General features: G+C 35.3%; 1 protein-coding gene and 1 long non-coding RNA gene across 2 annotated transcripts; one reads left to right on the top strand and one right to left on the bottom strand.

Moving 5' to 3' along the window:
* Positions 1-1699: 1699 nt before the first annotated feature.
* On the bottom strand, positions 1700-3397 carry LOC111212530. Its single transcript, XM_022714088.2, has 4 exons — positions 3250-3397; positions 2341-2384; positions 2173-2250; positions 1700-2091 (listed from the first exon to the last, which is right to left on the bottom strand). The coding sequence occupies exons 1-4, from the start codon at positions 3341-3343 to the stop codon at positions 1825-1827; spliced, it is 483 nt and encodes a 160-aa protein (XP_022569809.2). The 5' UTR covers positions 3344-3397; the 3' UTR covers positions 1700-1824.
* An 8134-nt stretch (positions 3398-11531) lies between these two features.
* On the top strand, positions 11532-12737 carry LOC106378710. The gene is made up of 3 exons (XR_007317937.1): positions 11532-12018; positions 12115-12296; positions 12464-12737. It is a non-coding gene; the product is annotated as an uncharacterized LOC106378710 (long non-coding RNA).
* Positions 12738-20150: the final 7413 nt, after the last annotated feature.

Genomic DNA, 20150 nt, shown 5'->3' with positions numbered 1-20150 from the left:
GGGTTCGGATCGGGTTAGTAAATCTTCAAAAAACCGGTATAACCCATTGTACTTTCGGGTTCGGGTCCCAATCGGTTCTTCGATTTAAAAATACATGATTTGAACCTATTTTGTAACTAAAACATAAATGAAATCGGTTCTTCGGATTTAAAATACATGATTTGTACATATTTTAATAGCCAAAACATAACTAAAATCGATTCAAAAAAAAGAAAAAAACATCAAACGTGATCATTCAAAATCAAGCGAAAGATAAACATAGTTAGTGATAGAAAAAAAACCAGATAAAAGAAATCATAAAACAAAAACTAAGTTCTCATGAAATGAGAAACATTATTCAATGAAAACAAAACCAAAATCTAAAAACTTCAGGCTTCAACCGCCACATTCCACCATCAACCTTCGTGTAACAGATAATTATTTTAGAAGTTCAATAATATCTTAAAGTATTTTGGATACATATTAAGAATTAAGATCATATTTGGTAGAAGTTCTTTTTATGATTTTAAATGTTTCGGGTTCTATCGGATATCCATTTAGGTCCGGGTTCGGTTCGGATAATACCCATAACCCAAAATACCAAAAAACATGATCCATTCGGTATTTATGTCGGGTTCGGATTCAGTTTTATCGGATCGGGTTCGGTTCGGATTTTCGGGTTCGGTTTATTTGCCCAGCCCTAGTAAGTAACTACGTTTTTGGACAGGTGTTGAAGTACGTGGTGCTTCTAAAAAATCTGTATGTACTTATAAGAATATTAATATCAAGTCTATATATAAGAGATTAATCAAGGATCATAACGGTTAGTCTGATCTGGAAAGGCATCTGATAATCTGCTCTGAAAAAGTATGCAACTTTGTCCATTTTATATGATGACTGATGAGTCTTGCTGGAGCCAAATCGGCATCACTCTTGGTTTTGCATCTTTACAAGCTTGATGACGCGAGGAAGAAGGTTGTTATATGTAGAGTGAAACAGCTTTGTCCTTTCCCATATGATATCACTCAATATGAGCTCAAGAGACATAGAAGTAAGCATTTAGGTTTGGTTTGGCATACAACAATCTGGTATCTTCTTTTTCCCTAACATCTCTTGGGGTTTCAATTTGTTTTTGCTTTTGATATGAAAAGATGCGGAGATAGTGTGGTTCTAAGGAAGAGGCGATGAACTTTGTCAAGAGTCAACTAAATATCTCCAAGGCTATGAAAAACAATACGAAACTTAGCCAAGAAAGATATAGACATTAAATTCTTTTCTTATGAATTGGACAAACTACTTAGCAAATGTTAATATCGAATATAAGCGACATATGTAAAGGAAATCAGCAGAGAAGGAAGAAACATTTAAGTCCAATATACTGAAACATGAATTAGAAAAAAGGCAAATCTCCAAAATAGCACATTTCTAAGTTTATATCACAAAAATAGCACTCAAAAACTAAAATGACCAAAATAGCACATTTCTAAGTTTATCCTTTGAAAATTTTAATTTTTTTATTTTTCAAAATTTGAAATCTAATCCCCAAAACCTCATTTCTCAACTCTAAACCCTAAACCCTAAACTCTAAACCCTAAACCCTAAACCATAAACCCTAAACCCTAAAATCTAAACCCTAAATCCTAAATTCTAAACCCTAAACCCTAAACCCTAAATTCTAAACCCCACCCTTTAACTCTAAACCCTAAGTTTGTGACTTTTGATAAAACATTAAGTGCTATTTTCGTGACTTTTGACCTTGAGTGCTAGTTTGGGAACATAAACTTGATTTAGTGCTATTTTTGTCTTTTTCTCTTAGAAAAACTGAATTGAAGTTGCTCTCTTCTTCTACTCGAAGTAGATGTGGGTTGGTGTCTTCTTCTTCTTCTTCTTCTTCTTGATATTGTTAACTTCGATGTGATGGACAATACTCTCAGAAGCAGCCTTCTCCCTCTCCCACTTGCGTACATTGAAGAAGGATGTGGGTTTGCCTTTCCTGTCTGTGTTTAGCTGGATTGAGATTGTCAATCTCTCAATCCTCTTCTTTTTCTTGAGATAGGTTGAGAGTAGTTGTTTCCTTTCAGTTGTCATTTCTGTTTTCCTGAGATTACTCACCTGAATGTTGCAACATAAGAAGATTGTAATAAGTAAAAGTTCAATATTTAGTTTCACTAAACAAATCAGGAGCACACGTACCATTTTGACATGTCTCTTTCTCTCAATCAATTCCTCCTCACTGAGATTCTTCTTTCTAATCCTTCCTCCTCTTCTTCTCTTTTAACATATACAAAAACAAATGCTATATGATATTGTAGAAACAAAAAAAAAGATCTCAAAACAAGTAAGTGCGTCTGTATATCATACCATAGTGTTACTGCTACTCGCTTGATGATTAGTGATCGCAGCCACTAAAACAATAAAATAATGCACAATTAGACTAATTAAACAAACGTTCATAAGAAATAACCCAATCACAAACCATAAGATATATTCGAACAAAACGCCAGAAGAAACACATAAACAAGCGACTTTAAATTGAAGATCTTAGGAACATACAGGCAAATTTTAAATCGATTTCAGAGTAACAAAGTCTAGATCTGATCTGTAAGACTACACAGGCGAAATTGAGCATCATTATAACTACACATTCCAAACTTAAGCATGAAGTTTCGAAAGAAACGTCAGAATAAACTTGAAGAAGCGACGGTAAACCGAAGATCCTTAAGAACATCATGCGAAATAGGAAAGCGTTTCAGAGTAACATTCTAGAGTATGATCCGTAAGACCTGTAGATACTAAAATCAAGCAGAGAATCCATCCCATACATAAACATAGACTTAAACGAAACATTCAGGAGAAATTTTAACATCACAAGAAAGTATAAATCGATTTCAGATAAACGACCACGATCTGATCCGTAACTAACAAATTCAGCAGGAACGACGTCTAGATACCACAATCAAGCAGAGATCTCATGCCAAACATAAACATAACGATTGGAATGAAGCATTCAGGAGAAACTTCGATGAAGCAAGCGAGCAGAAATGGAAGATCCTAAGAACAGAGGCGAAATATGAAGGTGTGAATCGTTTGCGGAGTAGAGATTCTAGATCTGATCACAGTACACTCAGTAGGAACGGAGTCTAGATACTGAAACGAGCAGATACTCCATCTCAAACATAAACATGAATATTTGTACGAAACGTTTAGAAGAAGCGAGTATGAACATCACATCACAACTACATTGAGAGAGTGAATCGTTTTCATGCTCACAGTTGTTAGGCGTTTCAATCACACCATCATTGATTTCTCCTCCTGCAACGAGCTGCATGTTCGCTTCTTCCGCTCTGTTAAACGGAAGATTCATCGGAGAAGAAAAATCAAATGAGAAGAGAGATTCAGCATTTCAGATACATAAAGAGAAAGCTATAGAGAGAGAGAGAGAGATCACTTACTCGTTAACCATTTCTCTGAGCTTCAAACGGGAGAGAGTGGGAGAGAGACTATGATTTATACCGGCGGGAGTCGGAACTGACCCGCACTCTATATTCTTATTTTAATATTTTTGAAATCCGTAACAGAATTTGCTTTTGGTCACTAGTTTCTTAAGTTGAACGGGTACGATGACGCCACGTCATAATTACTATTCATCGACGGTCAGGGAGTAACTTGTTTGAAAAAATATCTACGGCGTACATTATACAATTATTTACTGCAGACTAAACTAAACCGAATCGTCGAAACATTTAAACGAGTCCACTCCAAGCCCAAGTCTAAGCACTTTTTTTTCTGGGCCTCTTAGATTTTCTTTATAATTGGGTCATAAATCAGGGAATTCAAGTTAAATATATTTTCTCCTGATAGTATTTTTTTTTTTATATCTTTGACAAACTTGAGATTCATATATTCCAAAACTAAAGTGAAACTGTTCATTTTCAGGTTTTACTAGGGTTCTATATTTTATATATATATATATTTTTTTTTTTTGTTAACCGAGGGTCTCAGGCCGGGGCCCAGACATCCCTCGAGGCCCGCATCAGCCACGTCATTTCCATCCCAGGAAGTAGCAGGGTGGGCCCGGATGGCCCGGCGTAGGGGTATATCTGAGGAGGACGTTCGAACTCACGGCCCTTAAGACCATTGCGAGCCGCCTCACGCCACTCGACCACCAACGTCGGGTTAACTATATTTTATAGTTTAGAGGAAAAATATTATTGGTCCATCATATACATTGCTTTGGTCAAAATTGATCTATATCTCTATATGTATGCATGAATATTACTATGGTTATATCTTCTTGTGCCTCATATTTCGTATATGATTTTGTATTACATTACCGTGGGACTAGAATGAACAAAACAATGCAGACAGCGTCTCTGTTTCCGAAAGAAGCAGAGACCGAAACAGATGCAGAGTCTCTGTTTCAAAGATATTGAGTTAGGACACAAGGTTTGGGGGAAAAATCACTACCATTAACATGCCATATATTCTTTATATATTAATTAAAAATTATTTAAAAAGATGTAACCTGTTTTGTATTAAAAATCACTACCATTAAACTCAATTTTGTATTAATTATATTTTAGATTTCTTTAGGTGTCATCTTCTTAAAGTCTTTATGTTGTCATGTGGCAGTTTCAAAATCATTCTTAATCAAAATACAACTTTGACATACATCCCTAGAATAATTAATTATATATTTGCCATTGATTATCCCATATTGTCACCTACTTTTTTTTTATATTTTTTTATAACCATGGAGATCCGGCGACCGAGGTCAACCGACTAGTCCCACGAGGCCAACGTCACTCCATGTATTCCTGCGATTTAACGATAGCCTGGATAGCCACAAAGGGTTTCGAAGCCGAGTCTATATTGGGGATGTTGCTCCCTCAAGACCACTAGCCCACCACCGCGTGGTTACATTTTTCATACGTGTTTATGGACCCACGTTGAATAACTACATAAGCTTATACATGAAAGTTTATACTTTGTGTGTAAAGCACCAAGACAATTGTTTTACAACTCCACGAGTGCTATCGTATCTGCCTCTCTTTTACATTCTCTTTTGCATTCACAACTTAAACTGACATTAGCTGCATGTAAGCACTGACGATCAGACCTCCCTTCTAATCATCCTCTACGTAGAATGCATATAAAAATTAATGTTAGTGCTTTTAAATCTCATGGTTTATAGATAGTATAATCATTGTCTCATTGTTGTTGTACATAATAATATAAGAGATTCGATACTAACCTCAGTATGTGTTTATTTTTATCAAAATTGTATGTCTATTATAAATCAATTGGTGGATGTCCATAACCGGCCCGGTCCTTAACCGGCCCAACACCTAGAGGGAGTGTCGGCCAACCCTAGAGAGAGAGACGGCCGCGTGAAGAAAAGAGGAGAGAGAGACGGTTTAGGAGAAAAGGAAACTCTTTTTCTTTTCCTTGTATTTGTACACTTTCCATATTATGTCTTTCCTTTTATCTATCTTGTAACCCCTATATAAAGGGAACACTTATGATTAATGAAATACACAGAAACTTATAGTTCTAAATCCTAAGTTTTACAACACGTTATCAGCACGACAGCCTCTAACACCCTGAGCCAAAAACCAAATCGCTAAAACCCTAAAACCCTAAACGAAGAGGAATCTACCTCAGAACTTCAAAGAGGCCGTTCTCCCAAACCGCGAGGACCCAGAAAACGATCAAGATATCAAATCGAAGCCCTTGCCGAGACAAATCAGTCAGTACAAAACCGCTTGTCGATCTGATCACCGACGCGCCCTCACGCACAGATACAGTGCGCGCCGATTTGCTTTGGAACCCTAATCCGAACCCGACGAACCTTAATCTGTCCACGCGTCTGTTCCAGCTCGTATCCATCTGATCAGCTCCAGCCCCAAGGCGTTCGTGATCCTAGACAAACTCAGCTCCGTCTTGATCTAGGACAGCTCGCGTTCAAGACAGCAAAGCTTCCCGTTCGCATCAGAACCGCTCGCAATCCCGACTGCAACAGCTCCCGTTCGACGATCAGCTGCTCGCATCTCCAACCTCAATCCGTTCGCGTCCAGGACAGCTCGTGTCCAACTCGCATTCCTGCCCAGCTCAAGGTTCATTCTCTTGGTGGTCCGGTTTCAACAATCTACAAACCTAAAGGTATTTCGAATTCTAAGAACATATAATCGAATTTGGATTGGTTGTAAAGAAAGAAACCCTAAGCCCTAATATCTAAGTAAAAGCCATAGGATAATAGATCAAATCCTAGATGAGTAAATCGAAGCTCTATAAGTTCAATCCCCAAACCTAAAACGAGATTGATCCATTGATCAATTAAAATCAAAGCCTTAATGGTTTTGAATCTCAAATCAAATTCCTTTGATCTAAGATCAAATTTTCGAAAATCCTAAAACCCTAATTCGAAAACTATTGATAGATTGCTTGCTTGATATAATCCGAATTTGATTGATTGATCTGATTAGGATTGTTGCTAGAATTGATTAATTGCTTACTGTTTTAAAATCCGAACCTGATCATGATTGTTTAATTAATTAAACCCGAATCTGATTGTTTGTGATTGAATTGTTTCTGAATATGAATCACCTAGAAACCGATTGCTAGGATAACATACTGAAATTTGATTGTTTGAATTAAATTAATTGTTTGAGATTTCATGCTTTCATAATCACTTAGAAACCTGATTGCTAAGGTGTTTAAAACTGGTTGCATTATGATCATATAGAAACCGATTAAGATTGTTCATGCCATTAGCTGTGTGATTTGTCTTGCATCCATGATGATCACTTAGAAAATTGTTAGGATTGATTTTATTGCTTATAATCATCCTGTAGCCGTGTGGCTTGCATCAATATTACTAGGATAAGTAAATCATCTCGTTTGGTCGTGAGACCAATAATGCATTATAACCTGATCATTTTGTTTGCATATGATACTTCTTAGAATTTTTTTTTCTGGTCCGTGTGACATAAACTATTATTATAAAGCTATAAAAATTTTCTAAGAGTATTAATAATTGTTTTCAGATGTCGAAAATCAACAACTTGGATTTTGTTGCCCTAAATCTCTCACGAGATAATTACTTGCAATGGGTGCTTGATACTAAGTTTGTATTGAAATCCAAGGGCCTCGGTGAATGTATTGCCAAAGACAATAATGCAAGTAAGAAAAATCGATACAAGGCAATATTAATTAAATTCGCCAACATCTTATAGAGAGTCTCAAAGATCAGTACATAACTATTGAGAATCCTCTAAACCTTTGGAACAAGTTAAAACAAAGATATGATCACCAAAGGTTTGTGTTATTGCCAAAGGCTAGATATGATTGGATGAGTCTCAGGATCCAAGACTTCAAGTTGGTGGATGAATATAACTCAGAAATGTTCAAAAAATTTTCTACATTGAAGCTGTGTGGTAAGGAGATCACGGATGAGGATATGTTGGAAAAGACATTGTCCACCTTCCACACAAATAATATGGTGTTAGGAAACCAGTACCGTGAAAAAGGCTTCAAGAGTTATGAAGATCTGATTCCATGTTTGTTGCGTGCTGAGCAAAACAATGAGTTACTGATGAGAAACAGTGAGATGAGACCTCCAGGATCCACACCATTACCTGAAGCACATGCAGCCGAAGAAGCTATGAATGAATCTAACCATGTACATCATGATAAACCACACGGCCATTGCCGTGGTGGATGGAGAGGACATGGTCGCGGCCAATACAACTTACATGGCCGCGGGAATAGCTATGGAAGAGGTCGTGGATATCAATTTCATTCAGGCCGTGGTCGAGGCAGAATCTGTGGTGTTTCTAAACCACAACACTTGACCAGATCAGTGTGCCATAAGTGTGGAATAAGTAATCATTGGGCTAAGAATTATAGGACTCCCAAGCATCTAGTTGATGTGTACCAAGAGAATTTTGAAAGGGAAGAATCCTGAAGCCCACAAGATCTTATGGAATATGAGACTTCTAATTGTCTAAAAGAATAAGTTGATTTCGATGTCTTGTTTTGATTTTATGATTTCTTTGTCTTTATGACTTATTTGAATTTATTATATGAATGAACGTTTTTATTTTAAAAGTCCTATCTCTGAAAATCTGAAATCAGTATAATAAAATCTATAATAATAAATCACCTAAAATTTCTTCATTCTTAAATAATGGATAAATGGTTTCAAAATTGAAACCATGGGCATAGGGAATAAAGAATTCCTTTACATCGCCCAAAGAGATAAGAAATATAGTTGCGGGTATAGCCATTCCCATGAAAGGCTACTGTCAGACTAAAGAGATCTAATGATTTATACTCACCCATAGAAGCCCATTGAGTTTAAAAGACATAAGAATGGTTTCCATATTGAAATAATGGGCAAAGGAAATAAAGATTTCCTTTTAGAATTCACTCAAGATCATAGAAAAAATGGCCGAGACTATACATGCATTCTCTACTGGTCTATACTATGCAAAGGTCAGTATGATAGAGGCAAATGCCTGCGAACTTTTCACTCTATGGCATAACCGGATTAGCCATCCTGGTTCAAACATGATGCAAAATGGGCACACATTGAAAGAAAGAAAGAGTTATCCCATAGAATCTCACAAGGGAAACTCATTAGGTAATAATTATAGTATGTCCATGAGGGGGCAGTGTGTGACAAATCCGTGGCACATGTCCATACTATAAACGGCTTGGCCGAATCCTTTTATAAACCGCATAGGCCATTACTTATAAGGTCAAAACTCCAAATCTAAAGCTTGGGGACATACGAATTTTACATGAATCTAAGTTAAAAGCATCAGGCCATTTAGTGGTCATAGATATTCCCCATATCGATTAGATAACGGGTCAAGAGCCAGACATATTCCATCATTAAAGACATTTAGATGTGTCCATTGCTCCACCACAGAAAACTAAGATGGTACCTCAAAAGGAGGATGGGGATATATGTTGGATATGAATCTCCCATGATAATGAAGTACCTTGAGCCAAATATGGGTGATCTATTTAGTGGCCAAGAGCACGAATTGCAAGTTTAATGAATCCGACTATCCAACATTAGGGGGAGAAAATAATAAGCTGGTAAAAGAAACAAAATGGCATCGACCATCATTGTCTTGGCAAGATCCTCGGACTAAAGAATGTGAAATAGACGTCCAAAGATTATACATTTACAAAGCTAACTAATCAAATGCCAGACACATTTGCTGACCTGGAGAAATGACTAAGTCATATATAAACCAGCTTGTAAAGCACCAACGAAAATGATGTCCAAGAGAGACACAGTCAAGTTGCTACAGAGTTTATACAAGATAGACCAATAAGTTCCAAAAAAATTTAGAATCCTCGGAAACAAAAGAAAGGTGTAGATAATGATAAACAGATCCAAATCCGAGGTTACTAAGGAAACCATCCTAGACATAGAGATAAGACCGGCCGGCTAAACATTTAAGGAACCAAACAATGTAGCTTGTGACGCCAAGATGCAAGGTAATAAAGGTCCTTGATAATAATAAAATCTGAATCGATTATATCATGTCTGGAACATTATGGAATACATAAAGAATGTCGACATAAGATGATTTTAGTAGCACTTGAAATTATGAATATAAACGAGGATCATGAACCCACGTCCATACATGAATGCACTCAACAAATCAAATAAAAAGAAAAGGGGACGTGGAATTAATTAAGAAAAGAGAGGTTTTGGTCCCACATTTCGGACACCTCTAGATGTAAAACCAGTTGGACAAATGAGTCTTTGTAAAAGAAATGAAATATGGCGAGATAGCAAGATATAAGGCATGGCCATATGCACAAGGATTCACACAAAGACCAGGAATCAATTATGAAGAGATATACTCCCCTGTGGTGGATATAACAAACATTTAGATTCCTAATAAGTCTGGTCATGAGAAAGGAAAATAGATTTGCGGTTAAAAGATGTAGAAACCGCCTACTTATATGGTCCACTGGATAATGAATATATATATAAATCCCAGAAGATATTGAGTTGTCAAATACAACAGGTTCTCGAGAACTAAAATATATATGTGTATGTTAATATCCTCTAGAGAGATTTCCCAAACGATTATCTAAAAAAAGAGATTGAAATGAGAATTTGGGACAAACAAGGTTTTGTTTGGGAATAAAATTAAAACATCTTAAAAGATGGAATCTTTTTGCATCAAAGGGCTTATAGTAAGGTATTCAACCAAATTTTAAACATGGACTAAATGCTCGCCCATTGTGTTGTCCCATAAGGTACTTTGGTCCGGACACAAACGTATTGCAAGTCTCAAGAAGGACATGGTCGTGAGGATTTTTTGAATTAGACACGGATCCTTTGATCCTAAGAAGGACAAGGGATATGTCCTTGGTCCGGAAAAGTTCTTAACCCAAGTACCATTGGCGCCTTGATGTAATAGGCAAGCTATACTAGGCTGGACATGTGTTTTTGCCATGAATCTCTTGTATATGTTTAGATCATGTCTGATCATGAGGTTATCTATCAGATCCACATCAAGCTCGATCACAGACATGATATGTCTTTACACATGGAGGTACGGCCATATCATGGCATTCCATGAAACAAACCATCGCGGCCACATCATCTAATCATTCGGAAATATTGGCCATACATGAGGCCAGCCGCGAGTGTGTTTGGTTGAGGTCGATGACCCAACACGTCCGAGCTGATTGCGGGATGGCCGAGAACAAAGAGCGAACCGTGATGTATGAGGATAATGTTGTGTGCATTGCTCAGCTCAAGGATGATTACATAAAAGGTGATAGGACGAAGCACATATTGCCTAAGTTCTTCTTCACTCACGAGCTTTAGATAGCCGGTTAGGTCCAGGTCGTTCAAGTACGATTCAGTGACAATTCAGCAGACCTATTCACCAAAGCACTTCCTACCTGCACGTTCAGGAAGCTCACGCATCAGATTGGGATGCGTAGGCTGAAGGACTTCCCCTGAGGTTCACATCAGGGGGAGTGGTGCGTGTTGTACTCTTTTTCCTTCATCATGGTTTTGTCCCACTCGGTTTTACTGATAAGGTTTTAATGAGGCAACATTAAGCGTATTTTAATCCCTGTATGGTTATTGCATCCAAGAGGGAGTGTTATAAATCAATTGGTGGATGCCCATAACCGGCCCAACACCTAGAGATAGTGTACCCTAGAGAGAGAGACGGCCGCGTGAACAGAAGATGAGAGAGATAGACGAGTTAGGAGAAAAGGAAACCCTTTTTTTCTTTTCCTTGTATTTGTATATTTTTCATATTATGTCTTTTCTTTTATCTATCTTGTAACCCCTATATAACGAGAACACTTATGGTTAATGAAATACACAGAAACTTACAGTTCTAAATTCTAAGTTTTACAACAATGTCTTCATTTTTATCAAACCAATTTTTTTTCTAGATACTATTATTAATTTAAAAACAAATTTTAAGTGATCGATAAGTATTTCCTTTAATTATTTGGCATATATAAGCTTTCCGAAGTCGACGTAAATAAAATATATTCTAAATCTTATACATCTTCAAAAATGTATTAAAGAACTATATATATTGTGACTTCCTTCCAGACAATAGCGAAATTATTCAAAATAACTCTAATTAATCATGAAATGACTAAAATAACTCATATAATTTTGAAATAACTAGAATAACTCTTGAAACATGTAAATTTACGATTTTACCATTACTAATAATTAAACCATAATTTTTTTAAAAAGAAATACACTTTAATTTTAAGAAATGAAAAAAGAGAAACACTTTACTTTTGTAGGGTTTCTCCACCAAACGCCCTCCTCCTCGTGTCCTTCACCTCCATCTTCGACGGTCATTTCTCCGTCACAATCGGCTTCGTCTCCATCACCCTACCATAACTCGACTCTGTCTCCTACATCCTCCACTTGAACTCACCTTTTGTCTCTCTGTTTCTCGACAAACCCGAATCGATTTCACTTCACTCACTTCTGGCTTCAGTTGCAACGTACTCTAATCTGTGAGTCTTTAATCTATGTTGTTGTTATTGTAGATTAGTTGATTGCATGTAGAAATTTTAATTTCATCTAACCTTCGACTTCAAATCTGTTGAAAGAGAATGAGAGGCGTTAGAAGATATTTCTTGAAGCTGGGTGGACCAAAGGTTTCAGCTTGAGAAGACAATGAAGATTCTTCCTGGTGGTGGAGCTGATGAAAGCAAAATAAGCGTTGAACAAGTCAAATGAACTCTGACTCAATACGTATTCCTTTATCAAAGTTTCGATATCTGACCCTGATGTGAGTTGATATTTTTCTGTAAAGTTTTGATTTTTTCGTACGTTTATATTGGAACTTTAGTTTAAGTTGTTGTTGTGCTCTTGCTCTAGATGGAGAATATAGTTCACTTTCTTGCTGATATTGGGGATGGTGCACTTATATCTTTTATTCTGTGTTTGTGTTGATAGGGAATGCTCAAAGCTTCTAGCTTTACATCACTGAGCTGCGGAGAGAGAGCTGTGTACAAGAAATACTCTTAAGATCGAGAACGGCGTAGGTGTTGCTTTAGTTTCATCAGCCAAGTCTCTCTTGAGTGCTGCTCCTCTTTCTTTATGCTCAAGTGATTTGACGGGAAAAGAGTCGTTCCTCATATTTGAAAACTTTTGTTATAAGTTCGTAATGAATTCTTTTTTGTATTGGTTCAACTTTTCTATGATTAATAAATAAGCTTTATGATTGCCTGATTGTTTTGCTTGCTTCGTGCTGTGTAATATGTTGTCAAAACATTTTTAATGATCTCATTTTTTTTTCTGTCAAAAAAAAAAAATGATTTCATTTAGTATGAGCTTAAACAAATATTAATCATCTTTGTGGGGAAAGGTAAAGATGACCAGAACATTATATTTGATCTGAGTTCTCAAGTTTGAGTCTTATTCTTGTGAAGCCAAATTGTGTATTTGTGTGTGAACCGGCCAGGTGATGTGTCCAACATGACTCTTGAAATAATGTGTAATTTATTGATTTCTATATTTTATAACGTCGAAGCTTTTTTCTATATCATATGTGATATAACTTCCTTTTTCTCAAAGAGATATTCGACAAAGAGGCACTTACGACTTGGCATTGAACTTATTTTGATTACGAGGATTTCAACAAGTGGTTAAACCACCATGAAATGAAACAACTTGATAATAAATAAAAAATGGATGAAAAAGATGACGGAAATTACCAACACCTTATCTAATTCTGATCTTAATTAATCTAACAATAAACCAGTTTTGAAATTAATATAAACCGGATCGAAACTGAACATTAAATTAAGTTTGGTTTATATAAACCTAGATTTCCCTCAGTAAATCTACCACAACATAAATTTTAAAAGTCTGTCACCGTTTAAACAAAAAGTCTACCAACAATTTTAAGTCAGATATATAACTCTGCCGTAAGAAAATAAGTCGAACACAATAAAATAAATCTGTGCATAAGCAAATAAGTTGAACACAAAAATTTACCATTTTTAATAAATCTGCTACCTCATTCGACAGATATATTTCTAAAAATATGTTTTCTATTCAAATCGAACTATTAACTCTGCCGTGGAAACAAATCTGACGTTTCGAAGAAAGTCTGGTACCACTTTAATGATAGATTTTTTTCTATACAGATTTTATAAACAGACTTGTTATTCGAGAGATATATTTTTTTGAAAATAAATCTGCGGACGATCAAATGTTAAGGGTATTTTGGTAATATTTTTTTGTGTTATAACTATGGACAAAGACAATTTCGACCACAAAAATATTCTAATAAATCTTTAAAAAATATGAGTCATTCTAGTAATAATACAGTTAATTTGTGTCATTTTAGTAAACTTCCCCAAACAATATGGTTAATAAATGTAAATCAATCAGTAATAACTTTAGAATATGTAAAAACTATCAGCATGTCTACATTTTAGGAAATCGCATTTTAGTGTTTAGGTAAACTATTTAATATTTATTGCTATATTATGTTTTTCGCGGCCCTAAATATACAAAAAAAATTAAGGTTTAAATTTTTTGTATATCTTGAATATACAAAAACAAAAAAAATTTAAACATAAAATTTAAACCTTTTCCCGATACAAAAAAAAAAGTTATTTAACCCTAGGCAAGACTACCTAGTAAAATTGTTATTTGTCGAAATATTTGTGTACAATGCTTACGAGTTACTTTGTAAAGCCAAATATCTTGTCGAAGAATCTTTTGAACAACAAAGTCCTTACTAAAAAAATGAATATTCCAATATTCTTATTCTTATTCTGTTGTACTTAGTCAATGTAGTTACGATAATATAGGGAAATCAATATCTCGTGTAATAACCTCATGTATATATCTCTTGTAAGTAAGCTTAATGAGATCAAGGATTTACATTCAAACTTTCATGGTATCAGAATAGGTTTCATCTTGAACCTTCTCTACGCCAACTTTTAACATGCCATATATAAAAGTGTTATTTGTCGAAACATTTGTGTACAATGATTATGAGTTACTTTGTAAAGCCAAATCTCTTGTTGAAGAATCTTTTGAACAACAAAGTCCACACTTACTGTTGCAGCTTGCTATACAAGTTACCATAATATTCTTTCTGCTTAACGAACTGTATGAAGAGGGACCTAGTTTTACTGTCATAAACGCAAAAGAGAAACTCTATAAACACTTTGTGAGCATTTGACGCTTGATACGGAGGGTATTTCTCTATAAAACGACTAAACCTAATACTGAATCATTAGGGGATTCTTTGTTCCATATCTTGGCTATGACCTCTTCTATAATTGGTTTAATAACATAGTTGTTCGGGAGGGCTGGATTTACATCCTCCCTCGAGGCCCATTAAGACAATGAATTAGGCTCATTTTGTTAGGAAACTCTAGACATATTTTTCTATAAATAAAGAGATACATCTCTTTATCATGGGATCTTCTCTTCTCCATTTTATACCTAGAACATTTCCTACAGAGGGTTTATGGATTATTTGATCAATAAATTTTTTTTGATGTTCATTTTTCATTTGATTCTTTCAAGATTTTTCCTAAGGCTCAAAAATCTAATCATTATCCTTAAATTCTTTATTGTATGATTCCAACAAACATCACAAGCATAAACACCATTTTCGGATCAAACAGTTGGCCCTAGAAGGAAGGGGACAAGGATAACTATCTTTGAAGCATATCAAACTTGGGAGAATCTAGATCTACGAAGACTTAAGTTGGTTATCCGGCGAACCATGGTGGTCTCTATTTTAAAGGAATCAGCTTTCTCATCATCATCTTCGCCTAATTGACCAACCGAGTTCATCGTCTTCGTCGTCCGTGTCCCTGCAATGCATCGCCGAGAGCTTCTAACATCAATCTCGGCGTACACCGTTTTCTTGCGAGTCCACCAGGACCATGGACCGAGTTGACTCAAAAGTAAGCCCACTTGACATTTTTGTTGTGTGTTGGGCCCAATATGGATCTACATATTTCGAGATCAGATCCAAATTGGTCCTCGGCGTATTTCGGCGAAGCCACGACTGGTCACTTCTGGCAAACGAAGAAAACAAAGCCTTGAACTCCATGAACTCGGCGATACGACTCGATCTCGATCTCGGCTACCATGATTCAGCCTCGATACATTCAGTTTGATTTCCGCAAGAGCGGCGATGATGAGTCAATCACCGGTGTCTGTGTCTCGATTCATCGCCATCCGTGGAGACCAGAGATCGACAACGTGTAAACCGCAACTGCGTTGGTTGTGTCTCAGCTTGGACGCCATTGATAGACATGTCAAAAGCTCAAATGTTCCTCAAAAGCTTCTCAACGTGTTGGACGGGATGAAGAGAGGCCTCGTTCGTTTTCAGAGCAAAGAACATAAAGGAGATACCACGATAGTTCTTGATCTCGAATCTCCTCACGTCTTGTTCGACAAATTGATTCAAAGAACTTCTAATTGCGTTGTTTTATTCCGCCACGGCTTCAAGTCTAAGGAGATGTCACACGCTATGATACGTCTGCGACCAAGGTCAAGTCTCCGCTCGGTTTGTTAGCTCTTGACAAGCCTCAGAAAGCCGCAACTTCTCTGATACAGAACGTTGAGAAGAACGATCAAAACCGCTTGGACGCCATTGATAGACTTGTCAACAGCTCTGAGATTCCTCAGGAGCTTCTGAACGTGTTGAAGGAGATGAAGAGAGACGCCGCGAGAGTTCTCAGTTTGCCACATGAAACAGAGACCAAGGTCAAGTCTTCTCTATTTGTTAGCTCCTCGCAAGCCTCATGTTGCGGATTCAACACTTAAGGCTAAGAAACGGATCAAATCCTAAAATGGACCACAAGGGGTCAAAAAAATCTAAAATGACCCACAATTGGACATTAATATGATACGGACCAAAAGCCTAAAAAATAATCTATTACCTCCTATTTTAATCTATATGGACCACATCATTCACTTTGACTCTCTCCATTGATGCGTTTTGTTTATTCCTTAACGGTTATCGAATTTTCGACTATTGGCTCCAGTAATGTAACTACTTCTCCGGTGGCATGAGATGCACGTCCGGTGGTGCATGTTGGTGGTCGGCAGTGAAAGCTCTGGTTTGTACTTCTCTCCACGTTAAAACTGCTCGACTTCATTGTATATCATTCACAAAGGAGAGCATTAATGATGACTTCAGATGGCACAACTCCTCCGAGGCTCCAACGGTTACCGTCAAAACTTCTCTTCATTGTATATCACCAGCAAGAGCATCAATGATGGCTTCCGATGGCACGACTCCTCCTACGGTGATGTATGACAACTCCAGTCCGGTTTGATGGCATGGCTCTCCGATACTGAAGAACAGTGACCGTGGTGATAAGATGCGGCAGCTCCAAGTCGGCTCTTCCTCCATGTACTAACATATTATAATTATGTAAGAAGAAGAAAAAAGGAGAAACAAAAGAAAATAAAAAAATGTGATCAAGAAGAAAGAGAGGAAGGAAGAGAAGTACAACAACAAAACCATTCTAGTCACCCTTGACCAAAGTGGTGCGGCTAGGTTAGCGTAGTGAGAGAGATGCATACTTTATATATATAAATGTCGCACGGTTTGACCAAAAGAAAAGAAGATGGTTTTAGTTAATTGTAGTTAAACAAATTGGTACAACTCAAAAACTAGTATAACTATGCAGGTTCTCAAAACTTGTGTGCATGCAATTGTTGCCATCATTAAGCGTGGAGAAATTGCTGAACATTATTGTTCTAAGTATTATTGAATAGATCAACGGACTTTGACATATTAAATGTCAATATATCCAGTGCTTCATCATTCATCATGGAAAAACTATATATCACACAATATATGTTCGACTGGTATAAATGGTACAACTATTTCTTATTTACCAGACTAGTGATACTGATATAACTAGTACAACTATTCAGGTTCTAGAATTTAAATATTCCTTCGAGTGTGTCATATGAAAAAAATCAATAAAGTGGCTAAATTGTAAAGTATTTATAAAGGTTCCTTATGATATTTCATGGGGTTTTTTTTTTTGCAAATCTAACACAATCACATAAGTTTGCATGATCTACCTTATACTTTTAAGGTTTGTTAACTTCTTTATCCACATAATTTTTGGAAAACATACATGAAATGTATTTTAACAAAATTTATGATTTCATTTTATTGGGGCAAAGACATGTACACATAAAGAAGTGGTACAACTGAGGTAAGTTCAAATTTTATGTCGTACAACTAATTTTTTCGATTTCACTGTCAAAATATAACTATGTACAAACTGGTACAACTCAAAAACTAGTACAACTATGTACAAACCGGTACAACTCGAATACTGGTACAACTATGTTATTTCATTTTATTTTGTGCATCACGTTTTAAACGTATATCATGTTTTAAACATTATGGTTGAATATTAAATCAAGTAGTTGTATTATTCCTAAATATTTTTGTGTAGTTTAACCTATTATCTATTTCTTTGGTTGAAATACATTAAATCAAAGTCTATAAAATTAAGAGAAAAATTTGTTAGGTACGTAAATACAAAATGTAAAACTAAATAATATTTATAAAAAAATTAGATATTAAAAAGAAACTGATGGTATTGGGATTATAAATTTCATAATTTTTAAAAAATTTCATAAATTTTTGAAGATTTGTTTTTTTGGTAGGAAAATTTTTAAATTATAAAATAGAATTAAATAATAAACTGAGTGAAATGTACTAATTTGCAAACATAAGAATCAAAAACTATTTGAAATCAAATTTGTAGATACAACAAACATATGTATATCATATTTTATATCAAAATATGCAAGTTTCACCATGTTCTTCTTGTGTATGTGATTACAATTGCTCTATTTCTTATAATATTTTCATGTCCATATAAAAAAAAATGAACTTTGAGGCGAGAAACCTACTAACCAGCATTTGAAAAACACAAATCAAGTGTTGCCACAATTAAACTAGTAATAGTACTACTGTAGTTAAACCGGGTAAACTATTATTGTTGTAGTCCAAATACCAAATATTAATGTTTGTGCATTTTTTTCAAACTCGTGATGGCTTATGCATTATCTTTTGGACTATACTCTTCCAGATCTTAAACTGCAATCTTTTCTCGCTCAGCAGTTGTCTTATTCGGCTTCGGGAGCAAAAACGTAAAGATGTTTTTTTCCATATATAATACAACTGGTACAACTAGTACAAATGGTAAAACAAATCATTATCAAAACAAATATTATATAAACAAACTATTAACATATTTTGACACATCCATTAAGATTAAACCAATATTTTCATTGGTGATACATCATCATCCCTTTCTAAAATATCATTCATACGTTGAAAACAAAAATTAAATATAATCATATTAATTGTAAAATTGTAGTAATTATACATGTTTTAGACTTCTAGTTTTTCTAATTATACATGTATTTTGACAGATGCAAGCGGGAAAGATTAGACTAATATGTATTATTTGTTCAACGTCATCTTTTTAATATCATTCATACGCTGAAAAAAAGAGATGATGTATTCATGTATTTTGACAGATGCAAGCGGGAAAGATTAAACTAGTACAACTATGTACAAACGGTACAACTCAAATACTAGTACAACTATGTTATTTCATCACGATTAAAACAATTATTTGCAAAAAAAACACAAAAATCATACATCAAACTCAATTTTTTTCTTCTTTCCGGTGACTTGCGTTTTTAGAGCAATGTTTGAAGAATTTTCTGGCTCTGCATCTAGCTTTTTGGCCTCAAGACCCAAAAGATGAAGATAATTTTTTTTTGAAAATTGTACAACTAGTATAACTAGGACAACTTGTAAACGTATCAATTTCAAATCAAATATTATTAAAAATATACTATTCATATATTTGACACATGCATGCGGGGTAGATTAGACCAATATGTCTTATTGGTTCTACATCATTCTCTTTTCTAGCATCTTCATATGCGGAAAACAATAACTAGATGAAATTATTATACATCTCATAATTAAGTGATGTCATTTCATAATTTCTCAAAGCCATGTCATCTTTTTTGTGAGAATGAACATGGTGATGATACATAAGAAAATCAATTTTCAAATAATATATAGGAGATACTCAATATGTACTAGTTGTACTAATTCGAGTTGTACTAGTTGTACTAGTAATACTTTGCGTTCTTCATTATCTTGGATATCGGATGGAAAAGATGAAAATTTCACTCTGGATAAGATATAATTGATTAAACATGACTATGGGTTGATCGATTTGAGATAAGAAAGAGAAAATTAGTGGATGGTTGAAGAAAAATTTTGATTTTGTATTATGGTGGAAGAACTATGAATGGGGAAGAAATGGGGAAGAAGAAGGAGATTGGGTCGGATTTCTGGTCCGGATCTGGGTCGGATATTGGGTTGGATAGTAATGGCATATGTTAGTAAATACGTTTAACTCCTTAAGTTTTTCAGTTATTTAACATAGATTTCTATTTAAATTTAAATGCAAAATAAATAAATAAAGTGATGGGTCCAATTGAGATTTTTTGGAGACCAAGTAGTCCATCTCAGCATTTGATCCCTCATAATTTCTATTTATTTTACATTAAAATTTAAATATAAAATAAAAGTAAATAACTG

The sequence above is a fragment of the Brassica napus genome, chromosome C1, assembly GCF_020379485.1.
Source record: "Brassica napus cultivar Da-Ae chromosome C1, Da-Ae, whole genome shotgun sequence".
Classification (NCBI taxonomy): Eukaryota; Viridiplantae; Streptophyta; class Magnoliopsida; order Brassicales; family Brassicaceae; genus Brassica; species Brassica napus.
The sequence above is the reverse complement of the archived record's forward strand: the minus strand, read 5'-3'. Positions and strand labels throughout refer to the sequence as shown.

What these genes read in the sequence shown, in the direction of transcription:
- LOC111212530 (XM_022714088.2), bottom strand. Translation starts at nt 3,343, where the DNA reads ATGAATCTTCCGTTTAACAGAGCGGAAGAAGCGAACATGCAGCTCGTT. An exon ending in GATTGAAACGCCTAACAACT is followed by an intron (nt 2,385 to 3,249) that starts GTGAGCATGAAA and finishes TTATTGTTTTAG; the next exon opens with TGGCTGCGATCACTAATCAT. An exon ending in GAAAGAGACATGTCAAAATG is followed by an intron (nt 2,092 to 2,172) that starts GTACGTGTGCTC and finishes TGCAACATTCAG; the next exon opens with GTGAGTAATCTCAGGAAAAC.